The 18063-nt window shown below is 50.6% G+C and overlaps 1 protein-coding gene across 2 annotated transcripts in view; it reads left to right on the forward strand.

Annotated features, from left to right (window-relative positions):
* MYH9 (myosin heavy chain 9) overlaps nt 1-18063 on the forward strand; it is an 86912-nt gene that overhangs the window by 15448 nt on the left and 53401 nt on the right. Inside the window, exon 2 of one of the 2 annotated variants that reach the window (XM_040234719.1) lies at nt 15091-15442. In XM_040234719.1, the coding sequence (XP_040090653.1) occupies nt 15110-15442 (333 nt within the window). In that variant the 5' untranslated portion in view covers nt 15091-15109. Of the gene's footprint in view, nt 1-15090; nt 15443-16797; nt 18057-18063 lie in introns of those variants that run through there. The other variant, XM_040234721.1, reaches the window with a different exon arrangement.

Here is an 18063-nt window from a genome sequence, read left to right on the forward strand (position 1 = left end):
TGTGTGTGTGTGTGTGTGAGTGAGCTGATCCCGCACTCTGTGTGTGTGTGAGTGAGCTGATCCCGCACTCTGTGTGTGTGTGTGTACGTGCGCGCTCACGCTCACGTCTGCATGGGGGGAGGGGAGGCTTCACCCTGGGCAGGCTGAGGTAACTGAATGTGGCTTCTCCCTAAGGTAGGGGCTGCAGCTAGTTCTCTCACCAGCGTTGGCTCCCCTAGGCCCAGCTTGTGGCCCAGGCAAAATAGTGATTCTTGGCAAGCTGTAAAATAAGCAGCGCCTAGGTTTCTGGTGATGGATGTGGTGGGCTCATCCCTGCAGCCAGGCTGCCTGCTCATACCAGCCAGACTTTGAGACATAGATGCTACCACTACCTGTTCTAGAAACTGTTAATTTTTGTGTAAAGTGTGAAATATGCAGGTTTTATCTTTATCCTGTTCATGGCTCCTATTTGGGTTGTTTCCCCTGGGGAGGCTACAGGCCCTGAAATGCTGCTTGTCCATCCTGGCTTCTCTGGAGAGTGTGACTCTGCCTGCCCTGCAGCTGGTGTGCCCAGGGCTGGCACACGGCTGGCTCAGTGGAGGATAGGCCCAAGGGTTGCAAAGAGAGAGAGACAGTTTGCTGTTCAGTCTGGATTTTTGTTTCTGCTGTCCAGTGATGAGAGCACCCCGGGGAGGCGGCTTCCTACCCCACCAGCGGGGCCAGGTCCTCCGCTTCCCATGCGGACTCTCCCTCTTGGGTCGTCCCGACCACAGCTTTGTTTCCTTGGACCTCTCTTTAACCTTCTGGAGGAAAATGAAGGAAGAAAATCCTTTTGAATAAGTTCACATTGCCTTGGTAGAGAAGGAAGCCACTCCAATGCCCCTTTGCCTTTGAGCTGGTAACCAGGGGGCTCCTAAAAGTCCCAGGACTGTGCTTGAGGGTCTCTGTAGATGTACCTCTAAGATGGTACACAAAGGGTTCACAGCCTTCAAGCAATTCTCAAACGAGTCTTTGAAGGCTGAAAGTGTTCAGAACCACTGATCTAGAGAGATGGGGACTTTGGGTTTCCTGTTTATAGAATGTGTGTATGTGTATAAACATATGTCTCTGCATATCTGTTTATACACACACACACACAACACACACACACACGCGCGCGCGCGCGTGCACGCTCAGGCAGGAGGGTCTGCTCACTATGGGATTAGGTGACAGTTTCCTAAGATGTAATGTGTGCAAAGCACTTTCCTGGGGCAGTGGCCTTCCTCTCCCATCTGATCTGTATTAAGCCTTTAATATCATAGCACTTCTGGGCATCTCTTCCTTGTGGGGCCAGGCCTTGAGGTTTGAGTGGTGAGGTTTTGAATGTAGTGGATTTGATCAGTTGTGGACTCTGCATACAGAGGAAACTGGGCTCTTTCTTTCTGTCCTTGTGATCTTTCAGCCAGACTCCAGGTCCTCAAAGGACATTTCCTAAACCTCCAGATCCAGTCAGGTCACTTCATCTCCCTGAGTGTTAGCCTCTTTCTTTTTTAAGGGAGATGGTGGGGACAGGGAATGCGGCAGAGGCCTTAGGATACCTGCTATGGCTTTACTGAGGTTGTCTGGATCAAAAGATGGGAGCAGCGGGGGACCAACCGGCCAACCCACGTCAGGTGACTGGGCTGCTGCTACAGCTGCCGTCTTACCTGCCTAAGGTTTGACAGCCCGAGAACCTTGCTTTGGCTTTGGACTTGAACTTCTCCTTGTGAACTTCACTGTGTGATCTTGGGCAAGCTGCTGGCTGAGTCTGAGATCATCTACCCAGTGAAGGCTGAGTCAGATGGGTGTTTTTCAGGCTATCAACTGAGACTCACTGGTGGGTCCTGAGCTTATTGGTGGCAACCAGTAGTCTTAGAAATTAAATAGATTTGAATGGAAAATATCAGAGTGCCTAGGGTGTATACATCATTTTGTGAAGCTTTTGTTTGACATGTTTGCATGTTTATGATAAAGCTTTTAAATTAATTCTTTTCTATTGTGGCTTGAGATTAAAAAAATAAAAATGGCGCCCCCAGGATGAGATGCTCCTTTGGTGGAGGAGCGGTCTTTCAGCGCTGACTTGTGTGGTTCCCACCCATAGGTCTGAGCAGAGCTGAGGTCCCCACCCCCCACAGCTGAGCCGTAAATGGAGCTTCCTGCAAGATCAAACTCTTTAACTGAAGTTCTTTACAAAATTCTGGGAAATGAGCTGCATTCCTGGGGTGGAATAAATCCTGTCGAGTGAGGCGAGGCAGGATGTGACTTCAGACCCCTCCACAGTGGGCTCTGTGAGGGCAGTGCTTGTGACTGACTCATTATGAGCAAGCTCAGCGACACCGACTCCTTGAGAGAAGAGGCAAGACCGTGGGCAGGGAGCCAGCAGGCCCGGGGTGCCGCCAAGCACCACACCTGCCTTAGTTCATTTGGGTCCTCACAGTAGCCCTGTGAGTCGAGCCAGGCTTTGACTGCATCACAGAGTTGGGGCTGTGGGCTGTCAGCTTGTTCTGCTAGGGGAGCCCTCCTGTCCTTTGGGGCAGCTCGTGGCATCTCCAGTTTACAGACCGAGAAACCGAGGCCCAGGGGCCCTGTCGGCCTGGCCCAGTTTGTCCTGTTAGTAAAGCGATGGGGTCTGTATTTCCCTGGCCAGTCTGGCTGCCTCCTGAGTCTGATTCTTTCTAAGATGCCTTCCTCATAAAGGTCATGAGTAAGCTATTAACCATTTGGAAGGTCTCTCTGGGAGTCTTAAGTGACCGCCTGATCAATTCAGGAAGATAACTGTTGACCAGTCATGTGCCTCTTAGAAACAACATGGAGATTAGTGTACATCAGATTTAGCTAGAAGGGCGATGGAGAAGAAGAGGACATTGGTATGATCCTCAGTGGCCACAGACCAGCTCATTGTGGGCCTTTCCTGCCTTATCTACCAAAGACAGTCACCGAGGTTTGGAAAAGAAGATGTGCGATTACTGGGGTTATCCTTAGGCACTTTAAGAATGGGTGGCAGAGAGTCAGGTCTTGGTCCTTGGACTTTGGACCCTTTGGGAGACTGGAACCTTCCCCATTCCTAAAGTTCATCAGGGGTTACTCAACATCTACATAGATTGGTCATCGGACCCAGGGATGCCTGGGCCCCATTGTAGCCTTAGAGCTCTGAGCCTGGCAGCAATGGGATCAGGATGGCTGTTGGTAGTAGAGGCTGTGATATTCAGGGATTTTGTTCGTTTTTGGTGCCATTTAAACATCAATCAGAATAACAAGCTGCTGAAGGCCTGGTGGGTCCTGGATTGAGTGGTCTTCAAAATTGTCTTTTGTTTCTGATCTCCGGTTGGGCTTCTCAGCTGTTCCTGATGTGGGCTCCAGAATCCAGCCTGCCACACTTTCCCATTGAGACTGCGGCAGTATAATTACATCTTCTCAGTATGGTTATTTTTCTGTGTTGGGTTTCAGCAAACTGTGCTCTCAGGCTTGGGGGAAGAAAAACCAGGCTATCATCAGCAGAACCAAAGGGAAGGAATAACTTCACTGCAGGAATGCGAAGGTCAGAGTTGCCCCTCGTGTGAGTGGGGAGCTCTTGAGGCTCAGAGATGCTGTCCGCAGGGCAGGGTGGTATGTTCCATGCACAGTTCCTGATGGAAGGAGGCCAGGCAATTCTGTCAACCTTGTCAAACCTAGGGGCATGTCTAGGGGTGTCACTTGCACCTTGCTGTTTGGGAGGGGACCCCACCCCCATGTCTGGAACAACTTGCTTCTCTGCAGTTTCTCCTGGGCAGCCAAATAGAAGCTCATTACCAAGCAGGAGAGGCTCAAGTGTGATCTCACTACACAAATATTGAACCAATTAAAAGCAGAGTCAAGGTTCAGTGCTGATGACTTACCCGATGGTGTGTGTGCCTGGCCTCTTACCTTTGAGTGAGAGCTACATTGCTGATGTGTCTGCTCCCCTCCCTTGACACCAGACAGAAGGGGTTAGGAGGGAAAGGTAATTCTCTTGGACAGCCAGGTTCTGGAAGACACACTGTGGACGTAAACCCAAGCCTTCTCAACAGTCAAGGTCACGTCCACAAGCGCTGACTGACTGAGGAGGACTTGCTCTCTGAACCCTGGGTTCAGTCAGCACCTGATGGAGTTCCGGGGACGACTGGGCCAGGCAGAGAGAGGTTCTGGCAGTTCCAGAATAAGGCAGGCTGTGCTGGAGCAGGCCTGGGGAGAGGAGAAAGAATAGTAATGTATGGGTGTTAGGAAAGGTTGCCTGGGTGAGTGGAGGGTCGTGATGGTGCGAAGACTGTCCTCTGGGGAGCCATGGTTAGACTGAGTGTCTGGCAGGGGACAAGACAGATGGAGCTGGAAAGATGGAGGCATTGGTTGAGGGAGTTGGTTAAGCTCTAAAGGCCATAGGGATCTTTCTCTTTAGGTGAGAAGGGCTGTTATTCTGAATGGTGGAAATTCTTTTTATTTTATTTAAGTTGCAGCATGGGCAACTGAACTGAACTGATGTGGGATCTGGTTCCCTGACCAGGAATCAAACCCAGGCCCCTGGCATTGCAAGCTTGGAGTCTTAGCCACTGGGCCACCAGGGCAGTCCCTGGAATTCTTAACAGTGGAGTTGTCTTTAAGCACTAACTGGTTCTGCTCGGATTAGCCGCTTGATTCATTCATTAAAAATGTACCTCGTGGCCCTGAGGACAGGATGGTATCTCTGGAGGAGACTCACCTGGGTGCATTGGTCTCCGTGACACCTGATACAGATCTATGCCCAAGATACTTTGGTAACACTGACCGCAGAGTTCCTGGGATGCTGGGCCACTTCTCACTTAGGAGGAACTGATGGAGCTGGGCAGGGCTGCCAAGGTCCCCCCTGAGCCGGGCTGTTCCAAGTGGTAGCTCACAGGGTGAGGTCTACCTGCCTTTGTCCCCCTCATGTGGCCTGGGATCCCTTTCTCCCCAGCCTTGTCATGGAACTACTTCTCTCAGGTTGGAAGCCCCCCTCCTGGCTGGTCCAGGGTATTTTTTCAACTGCTGATTTCTTTTGCTGCCCTCTTAAATGGAGGTCAGGGAAGGTGATCTCTTTAAAATACAAATCTGATGATGTCACCCTCTCCCGCCTCCTCTTGCCCTAGAATAAAGTCCACATTCCTCAGTGGCTGATAAGATACTGGTGAGCAGCTGTGCATCCCCCCCCCCCCCCCCAACCCCCTGCCTCCACTGCCAATCTCTACTCCCTCCCATGCCCCCTGCCCCCACCCCCTATTCCTCACATAGGAGGAGGGTATCTACATACTCCTTTCTGGTGTTACTCTTGAGGTTCTGGGTCCCTTGGGTGCAGGCCCTGCGTCTTGGTGTTCCTTGGGGATCTCAGGAATCCTGGGAAGCCCCTGCAGATGGCCTCTGAGGAGAGAAGGTCAAAGGGGGGAGGGTTCTGGGGCTCTGGTGCTAAATTCCTCTCTGGCCTGTCTCTGGTCTGGTTTTCTTATCTGCTGAGCATCAACACAGGCCTGGGTTGGAATACTGCTAATGGAAACAAGTCCCAGCTTCTTCTGTAAGCAAACAACATTCCTGAGGTGGGGAGGGGAGGGTCCCCTCCCCCCTTCATAGCCTGGGGAGAGTGAGCAAGCACCTCAGGGTGGGGGGCTGCTGTGAGGGTGGCCCTGGGCAGCAGAGAAGCTGAATTGCCTTGTTTATATTGGGAGGCTTCTGTGTCCATTATCTTGTTTGAGCCTGATCACTGCTGCCCAGCAAGTCTACAGGGTCACACCCAGCTGGTCAGCGACACACCAGACTCAAAGGCCAGCTCTTCTGCCACCTGCTTGGTGCACACATCCCACCAGACCAGTATATCCCAGGCCAACACTGAGACATACTGTTCTTGAAGGATATGGGACTAAACAACAACAGCAATAACAACAAAGCCCGAGGGGACAAAATGCAGTGGGCTTCCTTATTGCAGGCATCTCAGAATCCGGGTGTCCAGTGCCTCTCAGCAGGAGGGCCATGGGACAGAGCATTTCCAACCTGCCTTGTCCCCTCATGCAGTCACTGTCTGGGGGTCACCAGATTGTACTATGTTGTTCTCTGTGGACTAGTAACCCAGAGAGAGTCACCAAGCTTCTGGAAGGTTTTTGTAAGCCCCGGATATCATTCCGGGAAGGATTAGGATTAATCAGATCAAGAGGACAAGATAGAGGAGTTAGGAGGGGAGTTCCTAGTAAGTGTTTTCTTTGCTGGGAAGTTGAGTTACAGTTCCTCCAATTGTCCATGGTCCATTTTTTTCCCCTCTTTCTAAAGTGAGGAAATTGAGGTGTTCACAGCCTCAAGATCACAGGAGTGACAAGTGGAGGATTCAGACCCAGGGCTGTCTGGCTCCAAGTTCGCCCTCATTCCACTGCATTCCATCACAGTGCATTACAAACACTTATCTAAGGATCTGCAGAGTTGGTTCCCTGCGTGGCAGTGGTTTCTCCAAGTCCTGTCTCTGTTCTGAATTGGTACCACAGAACATGCCTACAGCGCTTGCTCAGCAGATGCAGACCGAGGGCCAAGAGAGGCAGGAAGGGTGACTCAGGCCTTTTCCTGGGTCCCCAATGTTGTGCCCGAAGTCCGAGTCCCCAAAACTGAGAGAATAAGACGTCCACAGCGATACAAAAGCATAAAGGGGTTTATTGCTAACTCGAGTTAGGGCCCAGGTCTCATCCAGCACAGTGGAATCCGACAAGAGCCCGGAGCTCTGAATCACATCTACTTTTATACAGACGGTTCTTTGTCCTGTAACAGCATAGCTGATTGGTGAAACCGTTCGCGCACGCGGGACTGTTAAACCTGGCATCCCTATCCGGATTGGCTCGGGTCTGGCGCGGGCCGGGGTGGGGGGCGGGGAGTACAGGATTTTTCTGATAGGTCGAGCTACACTGCCTGCGGGAGTTTCCAGTGCCTCAGCTTTCCTAGAGACTAAACCTCAGGCCTAGCCTGCCCCTTAGAGCCTGTCCTGGCTTCAGTTTGGTTCTAACACCCACGAGGGTAGAAGCCTCGCTACCTCAACTGAGGTCCTTTCTGCTACATCTGGGGGTAGATGGTAGGCACCTCCACCTTGGTTAATCAGGGGGTGCTAGGTGGCTCCAGAAAACTGTGATGGTTTATTCAGCCGTATGCAGAGCTTTTTGGGGACCAGTAACTTAGCTTTAGTACTCTTTCTCTTTGTGGACTGAAAGCCCTGATATGCTTTCTTTCCCTTTTTGTTTGGGGAGAATATAAAAATTAGTCCACAAATGGCTTGGGTTTTGTAACAAATTAGGTGGCTGTGACCCTGATGTGTGCTCTCAGCTTGGCTTTCCCTGTCACTTCAGCTCTCTTACTCTCTGGCTTCTTTGCAAAGCTCAACGGGATTCTCCAGCCTCCTTGAAACCTTCCCTGTTACTCCTGCCTCCTCTTCACCTTGTTTCATGTTCATTCATTCTGGAAACTTTAATTGAGCACCTGCCCAGAGTCGGACCTTGTGCTGTTTGAAATTGAGATGAATGCATGCTGGTCCCTGTCGTTTTGATGGTCCAGCTGCTGGATTACTGCAGTGGAGACAGGGACAGAGCCCAGAGGGGAGGGACACGAGGAAAGTCTTTCTCAGCAGAGAATGGAGCGTGGAGGTATTTGAGAGAGGGTTCTTGGTGCAGAGGGCACCTCTTCTTCATAGGCCTGGAGGCATAAGCCAAGTGGGATGTGTAGGAATTGTTTCTGAGGAGCTGGGAATGGCTTAGGCTGAGTGAGAAAGAAAGGGCAGATGAGGGAGAAGGGCTGGGAGCATGGGGGAGATTAATGGGGATTACAAGGGGTCTGCTCACTGTGCAAAGATGATTAGGTTGTATTCTGGGGAAGTCTTGAACTATTTTGAACGGACAAGTAATATCAATAAAATAGAAAGGAGCATGCATAGAAATGGAGCTGCTGAGTCATCCTGAAGGCAGTGAGGAGGCTGGATTAGTAGAAGACTCAGGGGAAGAAAAGCCAGTAAGGAGGTGGCTGTGACAGCCCAGAAAGGAAGGGAGGCAGGCCTGGTCTGGAAGCAAGGGGTGATGGCCATGAGGTTGGCGGAGGGGAGGGCCTGCTAATCCACCAGGAAAGAGTTTACAGTGACTGCTTTGGGTGACCAGAGGGTCAGCGTCTTAGCCAGAGATGGAGACCCAGAAGGGAGTGCAGATTTGGGGAGAGTTCAGGTGTAATGATGGTTGTGGTTCCTCCAGGTGAGATATCCCTCTGGTAGGTGGGAAACATTCACCCTGGTTATCATCCCTGGGGCTGATCTGATTTGCCAAAACCATCCAGTAAATAGCATTTGGTGGATTTCCCAGGATGTGATGGAGTGAGCTAGCCCAGCCCTGGGAACGCTCCCCAGTGTGGCTGCTTCTTGTCTTCCATTAATTACCTGGGCCTCTTGATGCTGGTGAACTTTGCTTATGAGTCACTGGCTGAGCTGCCATGTTGGAGACTCCAAGGGATATTTGTGTCCTGCCAAGGTGGGTATCGATACATCAGCCTCCTTTGCCTGAATTTTTTCTTTTTTTAATTGGGCATTTAGGAATCTTTAAAGTACAGTCCAGTAGTGGTCATATCCCTTAATTTACAGTGTATTAAAAGGGACCGTCCTTCCTTGGTGATGATGCCATCCATGATGGCCATTATTTGGATCTTGGGAATCATTTTGCTGAGGACTTCAGTTTTAAGGAAAGTTGGCTTGTCCACTTGAGAGTTGGGAGAAAATTTACTAAGGAGAGGTCTGGGTGCAACATTTATTCATGTTTTATCCCTTAACTCAGCAGTTCTCAACTGGGGGTAGTCCCCCTCTGCCACTCCCTACCTTTGGCAGTGTCTGGAGATGTCTTTGGTGTCAAAACTGGGGACCAAGTGCCCCTGGCATCTAGTGAGTAGAGGTCATAGATGCTACTGAACATCTTCCAATGCACAGGACAGCCCTCGCAGCAAAGAGTTACTGGGCCCTACATGTTCACAGTCCTGAGGCCAAGAAGTCCTGCCTTATGTGGTCACATAATTTCATAGTTCATGTGAAACTATACCTTGGCCTGGAATACTTTCTGACCTTCTCTCCCCTCCCACTTCAATATTTTACCCATCTTCCACAAACCAACTTGAATTTTATCTTCTCTGTGAAACTCCCTTGGGCTTCCAAGTTTTCCAATGAATTACCTCTTTTCCTATAAACAAGTTGCTGTTCCTCTGTCTTCCTTCACGGAGTCTTGATCCCTGGTTGGTGGAATCCACAGAATCGGAGGGCCAGCTCTACATCTTCTTCATCCATATGACCAACCTGTGTTTTAGACTCACCATATTTGATGCTGGGTACAGCAGGGAAAGGGAGAGAAAACCAAGGAGCTTGCTCTCTGTCCACTCTGTACTCTATATACAGTCTCTGATTGGCACTGACCTGAGGGGTACATGTCTGTCCTGTCATCTCACTACATTAAAGCTCCTTGGGTCCTTTGCATCTTTGTCACAATATTTTTGCACGTAGAGCCTCAGTACATATTAGTTGATTGAATAATTAAATCTCATGGGTTGGAAAATTTCTATGTTATTTCAGCAGTTACTTTCACAGACCCTTCCTTAACAGTGGTACTCGGGCACCTTTTCACTCAGCAGTGGCTGTGAGGAGAAAGAAGGGGCCTGTTTACCTGTGTTCTCTGGAATGCGGGTGGGGATTGAAAGAAATCCAAGGGGGCTGCTTGCAGACATCGGTGACTAAGCTGGAACAGGGCTCTGGTCTGGGTTGAGGCTGCCTGGGTCTCTGAACTGGAACCTTGGCTTAGAGATCTTGAATGGCTCCCCCAAGGCCCTCACCTTACTTTTAGCTCCGCCAATTTAAGGTGGGGGAGATGGGGTTTGCAGCCTCGAGTTGGCATAATGTCTGTTTTACTGGTTTGCTTCCCCGGGGTGGGTTCTCAGGTCATGTTCTCCCTGGAGAGCTCCCAGGAGGGGGCAGTCTGAGTAGAAACTGAGCAGGGCATTGCTGCTGAGTGGCTCTGAGTTTGAACTTGGGTTTTGTGACTTGTCTCAACCTCATTTCCCCCACCATCAAATGACTATGATGACATGTGTGCGCGCTCAGTTGCTTCAGTCGTGTCCAACTCTTTGTGACCCCGGGGACCTTAGCCCACCAGGCTCCTCTGTCCATGGAATTCTCCAGGCAAGAATACTGGAGTGGGTTGCCATGCCCTTCTCCAGGGGATCTTTCTGACCCAGGGACCAAACCCATATCTCCTGCATTGGAGATGGATTCTTTATCACTAGCACCACCTGGGAAGCCCTATGATAACATACCTTTTATGAAATGATTATGAGGCTTGAGAAAATGAAGACCTTAGTAGTAGGCCTGCAGTACTTTACAGTGAGTTGAGACGGTAGCTTTCAGATGAATTGCGATGACTTTGAAAGCTCAAGCCTAGAACTTGGTCCATGGAAGGCTTACATAAATCCTGCTGTCTAGGAATGGAAAAGTTCACTGTGTTTGGACCACTGATTTGTCCTAGTACAATAAATTCTGTCTTCAAGGGGCTGGCAGTTTCTTTTCCTGACGAACACACAAACAAATATAACAAAAAGAGAACCAACCAAAGGGAGGGAGAGAAAGGGTTCCTTGGGGAAAACAGGAAGGAGTAATAGATCCAAATGGGTCTTTAGGGGTAAGGGGAGAAAGCAAATAATCGAGGAATGACATTTTGGGTTGAAAGCAGAGGTTTTTGGTCAACCTATTTACTTTCAGTTTCATCATTTCCTGAGAATCCTTATTTAGCCGCTGGTTGTGTCCTCTCGATTATGGCCTAAAAAGGCAACTCCTTGGGCTTCTTGGAGTTGGACTGGCACCCGCAGGAAGCCAGCATGGGAAGGGCTGGCCTCGGGCTGATCCAATCTGCAACGCACCAGAGCCGCCTCCTTTCTCCTTAACCCCTTGCTGGCCTGGTCCTGCTGCTTCCCAGGACTTCTAGGTTCCGTAATCTGACTCTTTCCTGCAGTTCTCTTAGTGCCGGTGTGCATGTGCGTGTGGGTACCCTAAGTGGCCGAGCACAGCAGTGTACTCTTGTGGAAAACATGTTGATAATACATCTGACGACCATAAAAACACTTGGATGTTCCTTTGCTCCCATAACTCCACTTGAGAATTTATCTCAAGGTGGTCCAATAGATAAGAGGAAAAGACCTAGTAAGTGGTGGTTTTTTTTTCCTTTAAACAAAACAAAATAAAATAACCCCCCCACCACTTTGAAATATTATGCAGCCATTAAAAGTGGTTGCCAGTGAGGCTTTAGAGTCAGAGGTCCTAGGTCCAAGTCCTCACTCCTCCAGCTGTGTGGAGGAGTGGTTACTTCCCGCTCAGAGCTTCTGTGTCATCACCTGTAACAATGAAGCATTTGGATAAAAGTGATCAATAAGCAGGCTCTGTGGGGCCCTCTGGGGAAGTGGTCAGAGTCAGAAGGGAAAATACAAAATGTGGAATTCCCTGCTCTGCCTGTGATAATTAAAAATCAAGTGTTTCTATGAACCAGGAGTAGAAAGGACCATTAAAACAGAAAACTAATTTTTGTGGGGAGAATGTCAGGAATTTAAGTGGGGGGGATATTTTTCTTTCATTCTGTAAATTGTTCTGTTACACGGAGTTTTAAAAAAATTTCAGAGGCTATTTAGCATGGTTCCAGGACAGGGCAGGGAGAAATGGCAGTGTGCTGGCTGCTGCCATCAGGCAGTCCCTTCCTAGTGTCCTTTCTGTATCAGTCCTTATTTCACTGCTCATAGCTCTGGACAGGGGTGGCTTGCTCCACCTGCGTCCTTAGAGGTGAGCGTTAACCTGTCTGCAGCGCTGGCTTCCCCTCTGGGCACTGGGGCCCAGGGGCCTCTACCTAACACAGGTGAAAACAGGAGCTCAGCTGCAGCCCTGTGCCCCCTTGAACCCTCAGATGTGGATGTTCCCTTCCAGGTCTAAGTGGGAGGGCTTGACTCGAAACTCCATTGTTAATCATGACCTCTGTGGCCCTCCCCACTGGTCAGGCCCGTGTATTGATCTTGGCATTGCTGGTAATGCATGTCGTTCCAGCAGAGTTGCTGAAGCCAAACAGCTCTGTCCTTGGCCTGGCCAAGCGGGAGTGTTTAATGAAAACTTCTGAGGTGCTGAGGCCAGTGGGAATTCCTCAGGCTCACCATCCATGGGGGCTCGGCCCCCCCTGAGGTCTAAAGGTGTGGGGTGTACCTCTCTGTCTTACAGGAAGTGTATGCCTGTCCAGTACACCTCTGATGGCTGTCAGAGGTAGACAGTGCAGACCTGTACGTGCCCCCTGCCCTCCCACTGAGGCCTGAAGGTAGGGCAGAACCAGGAGCTTAAGGTGGAGGGGTTGGGTGGAGTCTCCCTCTGCTGCCTACTGTAAGTTCATGGCCTCCAGGCTCACTGAAGAAAGGGCAGTTTACCCACATTCCCAGGGAAGGTCATGTGCCCACGGCCTGCAGCCTAGGTAGCTGGCTTTTTGCTGCCCCAGGGTTGGAGTTGCTGGGGTGAATTGGAGTTTGATGAGAGCCAGGAGTCATTCTGATATCACTGATGGGCTGCTGGCTGTTGAGAGTCACAGGGCGAGGGAGCGAGAATGCTGTTTCAGCCTGCTCTGTTTTTGACAGGCTATACGGTCCACACCGGAAGGCTCATTCTCAGCCTCCCCACCTGCCTGCTAATGCCCAGTAGATATCTGATGAATGTCGTGGAATGGGACCCCCTGTACTCCCGGTATTCTACTCAATTTACTGGCAGTTTTAGCCCCACTAAAATGTTGGACAGATTTCTTTTGCAAGACCCCAGGCTTAAGTGTGTTGGGAAGAGCCCAGACCTAGAGATCAGGCAGATCTGGGTTAGCCCATGATGAGGTCGGGCGACTGTGGGTGAGTGACTTGCCCTCTCTGGGCTGTTTCCTCATTTGTAAACTGGGGGTACAAAGAGGTTTTTTTTTCCCCAGGGTGATTGATGGTTAAGTGAGGTTGTGAATAAACTGAGCTCCATGTTGGTGGGTAGGTACTTAATGGTTGACCCCCTTCACTGGGCTGGGTTGGTGGAACTCTTAACAAACAGTGGGCTAAGAGGTTGGGGGGAAAGGGTTGAAGTGAATCCCTGTTTGCATCCCAGTGGGAGTCTGTCTTGTCCCTTACCTATTTGAGGTCCGAGAAAAGGGGAAGAACCAGCAGCCAGTGAGGCCTGTGCCCAGTGATTGTTGCAGGTTCTTGAGCTTGGTGGTGACGTGACTGGGGAGGTTGGTTTGGGGAGCCTGAGGGCTAGGGTTTTGCGGAGGATGACTGGCCTGTGGTCAGATGGACGGCAGAGAGGCAGAGGACAGATGCTCTGGCAGAGAGAAGCCTCTGGTTTGCTTGAATGGACTGGCTAGTGTGGAAGTGAGGACAGCTGGTAGTGGGCCTGTCCAGCCCCCCATCCTCCAGCCCCACACAGAAGATGAGGCCAGCCAGGTGGTTTGCAGCCACCCCATTCCTGCATTGTTCGCTGCTGCCTAACTCTGGGCTCTGCCTGTTTCTTCTGGGGGTGGTCCCTGCAGGTGGATGGTGCCCCTTGGTCCCCTGAGAGGGGCTGCCAGGGTTTGCTGGGAATGTAAACAAAGCCACTTACTGAGCTTGCTGGGGAGGCTGCCAGGCTCTGCTCCTTGGACTTGCCTTCTCTTTGTTGGGGGTGGGGGTGGTGGGGAGCTAGCAGATTTCCTGGAAAACAGCCTCTCCTGGAGTGAGTCCAAGGGAGCCCCTCAGCCTTGATCTGGAAACCATTTAATGAGCCCAGATAAGAAGGCCTGGATGGCCCAGACTTTTCCTTTTGTTCTCTCCATTCCGGCCTCCCTGGCATCGCAGTTCCTGCTGGGACCTGGAAGCATGAAAGACTGTGTGACTCTAGACATGGATCTGGGGTTCTCCTGGCTTCCTGGACCTGGGGAGGGGGCCTTGATCTCACAGGGGAAAAACCGTTCTGTGTCGTTAGCTAGGCAGTGAGCTTCTGGGCTATTCCTCTGGTGGCTCTGGCTGGCTCTGTTCTGGATCAGGGTGTCTAAGTCCTGCTTTTGATTCACTCAAAACAGCTGTCCTCCCAGCTCATCCCAGCTGAGCCTCTGAGTAGGAATAAGTACTGTGGTTAGGCCGTGGGAAGCAGGAGTTAGAGCAGGAGCATGAGTCCTTCCTAGGTAACTTTGGACAAAGCCCCTTACCTCCAGAGCTTCTGTTTCCTCATCTGTAAAATGGGATAATAACACTTACCTTACCTACCTTACAGAGTTGTTAGAATGAGGATCTTCTGAGATAGAGAAGTGTGTGTGATAGTATTTGATAAACTATAAAACCACTCAGATGTGAGGGGTTCTTATTTTATCATCTTTGTTTTGCAAATGAGCTTCAGAAAAAGCAAACACACATGGGCTTAAGTTCTCCTGGGCTATGAATTGTGAGGGTTACATTTTCACATTAGGCCCCAAAAGGGAAGCAGTCATTACTTGCTCTCTGCATTTCCTGGAGCCTGACTTCTTTCCTTTTCGTCTTATTTCTTGGGGCAGTGGAATTAAAATCTGTTGGCAACATACTGGTGTTGTGTTTTCTTCTCTTGGTTGACTCCATGAAATAAGAAAGTTTTTTAAACTGGAGACTTCCACTCTGCGCACTTGTAGTCAGTTGCCTGTTTTGGGCTAACGAAATCTGTTGTTGTTGGAAGTCTTCTTAAACTGTGTGGTCACTTTCCTGGCCTTAGTGGGTGTAGCCTAGTGTGACTATAATTACATCTGTCCAAGATTCTTATTATGCTCATCATTTGGCACAACTGTTTATAGATTTGATTATGCATTTACTGTAGGATACATCTTACCATTAGTTCCTTACAGAATCCTTGATCATTTTTTTCTTCAGCAATGTACATCTTTCTCCTGCAAGTAGAGTGAGAAAATTTTGACAAATTGTACAACCTGGTTATCTATAATTTACTTACTATAGTGCTGTACAATTTGCAAAGATATGAGAGAAGTGATCTTTTCGTGGCTGGGGTGGTGCATAGCTAACCTTTTTCCCTTTTTTCTCCCTTAGGTCCTGGCTGTAAGTCACCATGGCGCAGCAAGCTGCTGATAAGTATCTCTATGTGGATAAAAACTTCATCAATAACCCCCTGGCCCAGGCCGACTGGGCTGCCAAGAAGCTGGTATGGGTGCCTTCTGACAAGAGTGGCTTTGAGCCCGCCAGCCTCAAGGAAGAGATGGGTGAGGAGGCCATTGTGGAGCTGGTGGAGAATGGGAAGAAGGTGAAGGTGAACAAGGATGATATCCAGAAGATGAATCCACCCAAGTTCTCTAAGGTGGAAGACATGGCGGAGCTCACATGCCTCAACGAAGCCTCGGTGCTGCACAACCTCAAGGAGCGCTACTACTCAGGGCTCATCTATGTAAGTGGGCGGGTGGCCCCAGGACTTATCTACATAAGTGGGTGGGGCTCTACACAGGTGGGCAGTCCCAGGACTTTTCTAAATAAGTAGGCGGGGCTCTGCACGAGTAGGTGGTTCCAGGACTTATCTACATAAGTGGGTGGTGTTCGCAGTTGGTAGGATAAGGAGATACATTGACCTATCTAAGTGGAAAAGTCCTTAATGGACCAGCTTCACCCAGCTTTCTAATATGTAATATGGCAGGTGGGAAGGATTGAGGCCCAGAGAGGGCAAGGGATTTACACACACAGCCAGGTGATGGCAGGCCTGAGATTGGAAGTCAGGAGTTCTTGATGAAAATATTGTATGGACCAAATTAAAAGCCCCTTCTCTTGGGGTATTAATACTGAAATTCAGAATTAGTGACTTGCAGAAAAACAAACGGCCTTAAGGAAGCATTGCTTGTCTGTGGAGGGGAGATGGGAGTAAGTGCTATTGTCTGGGCAGGGGACTCTTCCTTGGTATCCTTGATGACTTATGTAAGAACCACTCTGCTGGCCTCTAAGAAATGGTCCTGCTCAGTAAAGCAGAGTGATTCAGGTCATGCGAGTTGGAGCCTCCAGGACCTGGTTCGCATCTTGGCCCTCCCCGAACATTTGACATGGCTACGTGGAGCCTCACTTCCCCATCTACAGGGAGTTGTGAAAACGCTGTAACACACCAGCCCATCCTGGGCTCATTCAGGCTTGGGCTCTGTAGCTGCTGCCATTTGTTGTAGATGAAGGTAACTCTGACCCTCTGCTCGGCCTTTTGTATGTGTCGCAGTTAAGCTTGGGTCCTGTTAGAGAACCGCTGAGTGTGAAACAAATTGATGCCTGCACTTGCCTGTCAGCATACTGCCAATGGAAATATTAGTTATGAACGTGTGTTAGTTGCTTCATCTCCCAGAGCATGTGTTTTTCTCTCTAGGCAGGCATGGACCTATGCCTGTAAGCTCAGGGGTAGAATCTGAGTCTTTTTTCTGAAACTCTTGAGCTGGAGGCATCAGGCATTAACCCCTGTTTTTGCATCTTTGCTGGCCTTACCCGGGCACAGACCCTCCTGCCTCCGTCTGGCTGGCCTCCTCCTCAGCATCCTCACCAGAAGGAAGCTGATTGTCTGTGCATTTGCCCTAATGGAGACCCCAGCAGGTGCAGGGCTTCGGGAAGATCAAAGCTACGTGGTGGGGCTGCCTGGGCAAGGGGCGCCACCTCCTTCACAGGCCCCCCCGCCCCCTGCACACGAGGTTCCAAATTGCGACCCTGGGAGCCTTTGTGTGGTGTGTTTGCCTGGCGTTGTGGGCGGCGTGGGGTAATTCTGCGCCACAGCTGCTCTGTTTCTTCAGTGGGGGGAGGCCTGGGGACAGGGGGCGGTCAGGCACAAAGAGCCTCTGTGGCCCGTGAATGGAGCAGCTCCCTGGCGTGGCTGGGTGGGAACGGAGCCACTTGCTCAATGTCTGTGCCTCCACGGGCTTCCAGCGCCATGGGCTCGAGGTACAGCCCCCTGCCTCCCACCTGAGCTGCAGTGCTCATTCCACGGGGCTTAGTTTGATAGTCCACTGATTTGATGGGATTAGCTCAGAGAATTCTGAGGTCCTCTTGAACCCCCCTCAGGACCATCTGCCCACCCAGCTGTCAGAACGACTTGTCCTAGTAAACCTCAGGCTCCTTCTGCTGTCACCACCAGCTGTTTCCAAACATCTGGCCCCACTGCGCGCCCTAAATGTGTGGCCACGTGTCCTTCACTTTCATCAGGCTGGATTTCCTAGAGTGTGGGTTTTCTCAAACCCCAGGAACAAAGCGCACTTGTTTCTGAGCTCCTGGGATGACTTCTCTGCTGCCTGGTCTGCCATCTCGTCCCCACCCAACAGTAGTGGAGGGAAAACCAGAGGTTCCCCAAGGCACTCCTGTCTTCTCATAGTACCCGAGCCAGAGCTTGCTGATACCACGTGCAGACGGCTTTGCTTTAGAGCTTTCCTGGTCCCTCCTGAAAAGAGTGGTTGGAGGGAAAACAACTGACTGATTATCGCAGGAAAAAGGAAATTAAGGGCCTTGCATCCCCTCCTCCAAGCAGAAGAGGCAGCCAAACACACTTGTTCATGTTCCAAGCTCAGCTGCTGTTTTGCATGCGGGCCAGTGCGTGGTTGGTGGGTCCCTCTGGAGTTCTGCTTTCAGCCTAACTGCTGCTTGGAAAGTTCAAGACCTGTAGCCCTTAGCCGGTGCTGGGAAGGACTTTGTCCTCACGACCAGTTTCCATGTGGATCCTGTGTTTGGATTTGGCTGCAAGATCCACCCTCAGCTTTGGCGAGACTGGAGAGGGCAGGGGTGGAAGGGACTGGAATGATACATCCACAGACCCTCCGATGTGGGCTGCTGTTGGATCCAGATCCAACAATGTGGACAGTGAGGGTCAAGGGCAGTTGTAGCTAGGGAAACAAAAAGATGTGAGGAGCTTGGAGAGTCGGCCTCCGCAGCCAAGGAGCTCTGCCTTGGCTGGGGGTGGGGAGGGGGGTCGTGGGACCTGGGTCTGCTCCCAACTCTGCCAGGAACCTGCCCTGCGGTCTTCAGCTGTCACTCAGCAGAGTTGAGGGCTGCAGGTGTTTG

This window comes from Oryx dammah, unplaced genomic scaffold (assembly GCF_014754425.2).
Source record: "Oryx dammah isolate SB20612 unplaced genomic scaffold, SCBI_Odam_1.1 HiC_scaffold_29, whole genome shotgun sequence".
NCBI classification, from domain to species: Eukaryota; Metazoa; Chordata; class Mammalia; order Artiodactyla; family Bovidae; genus Oryx; species Oryx dammah.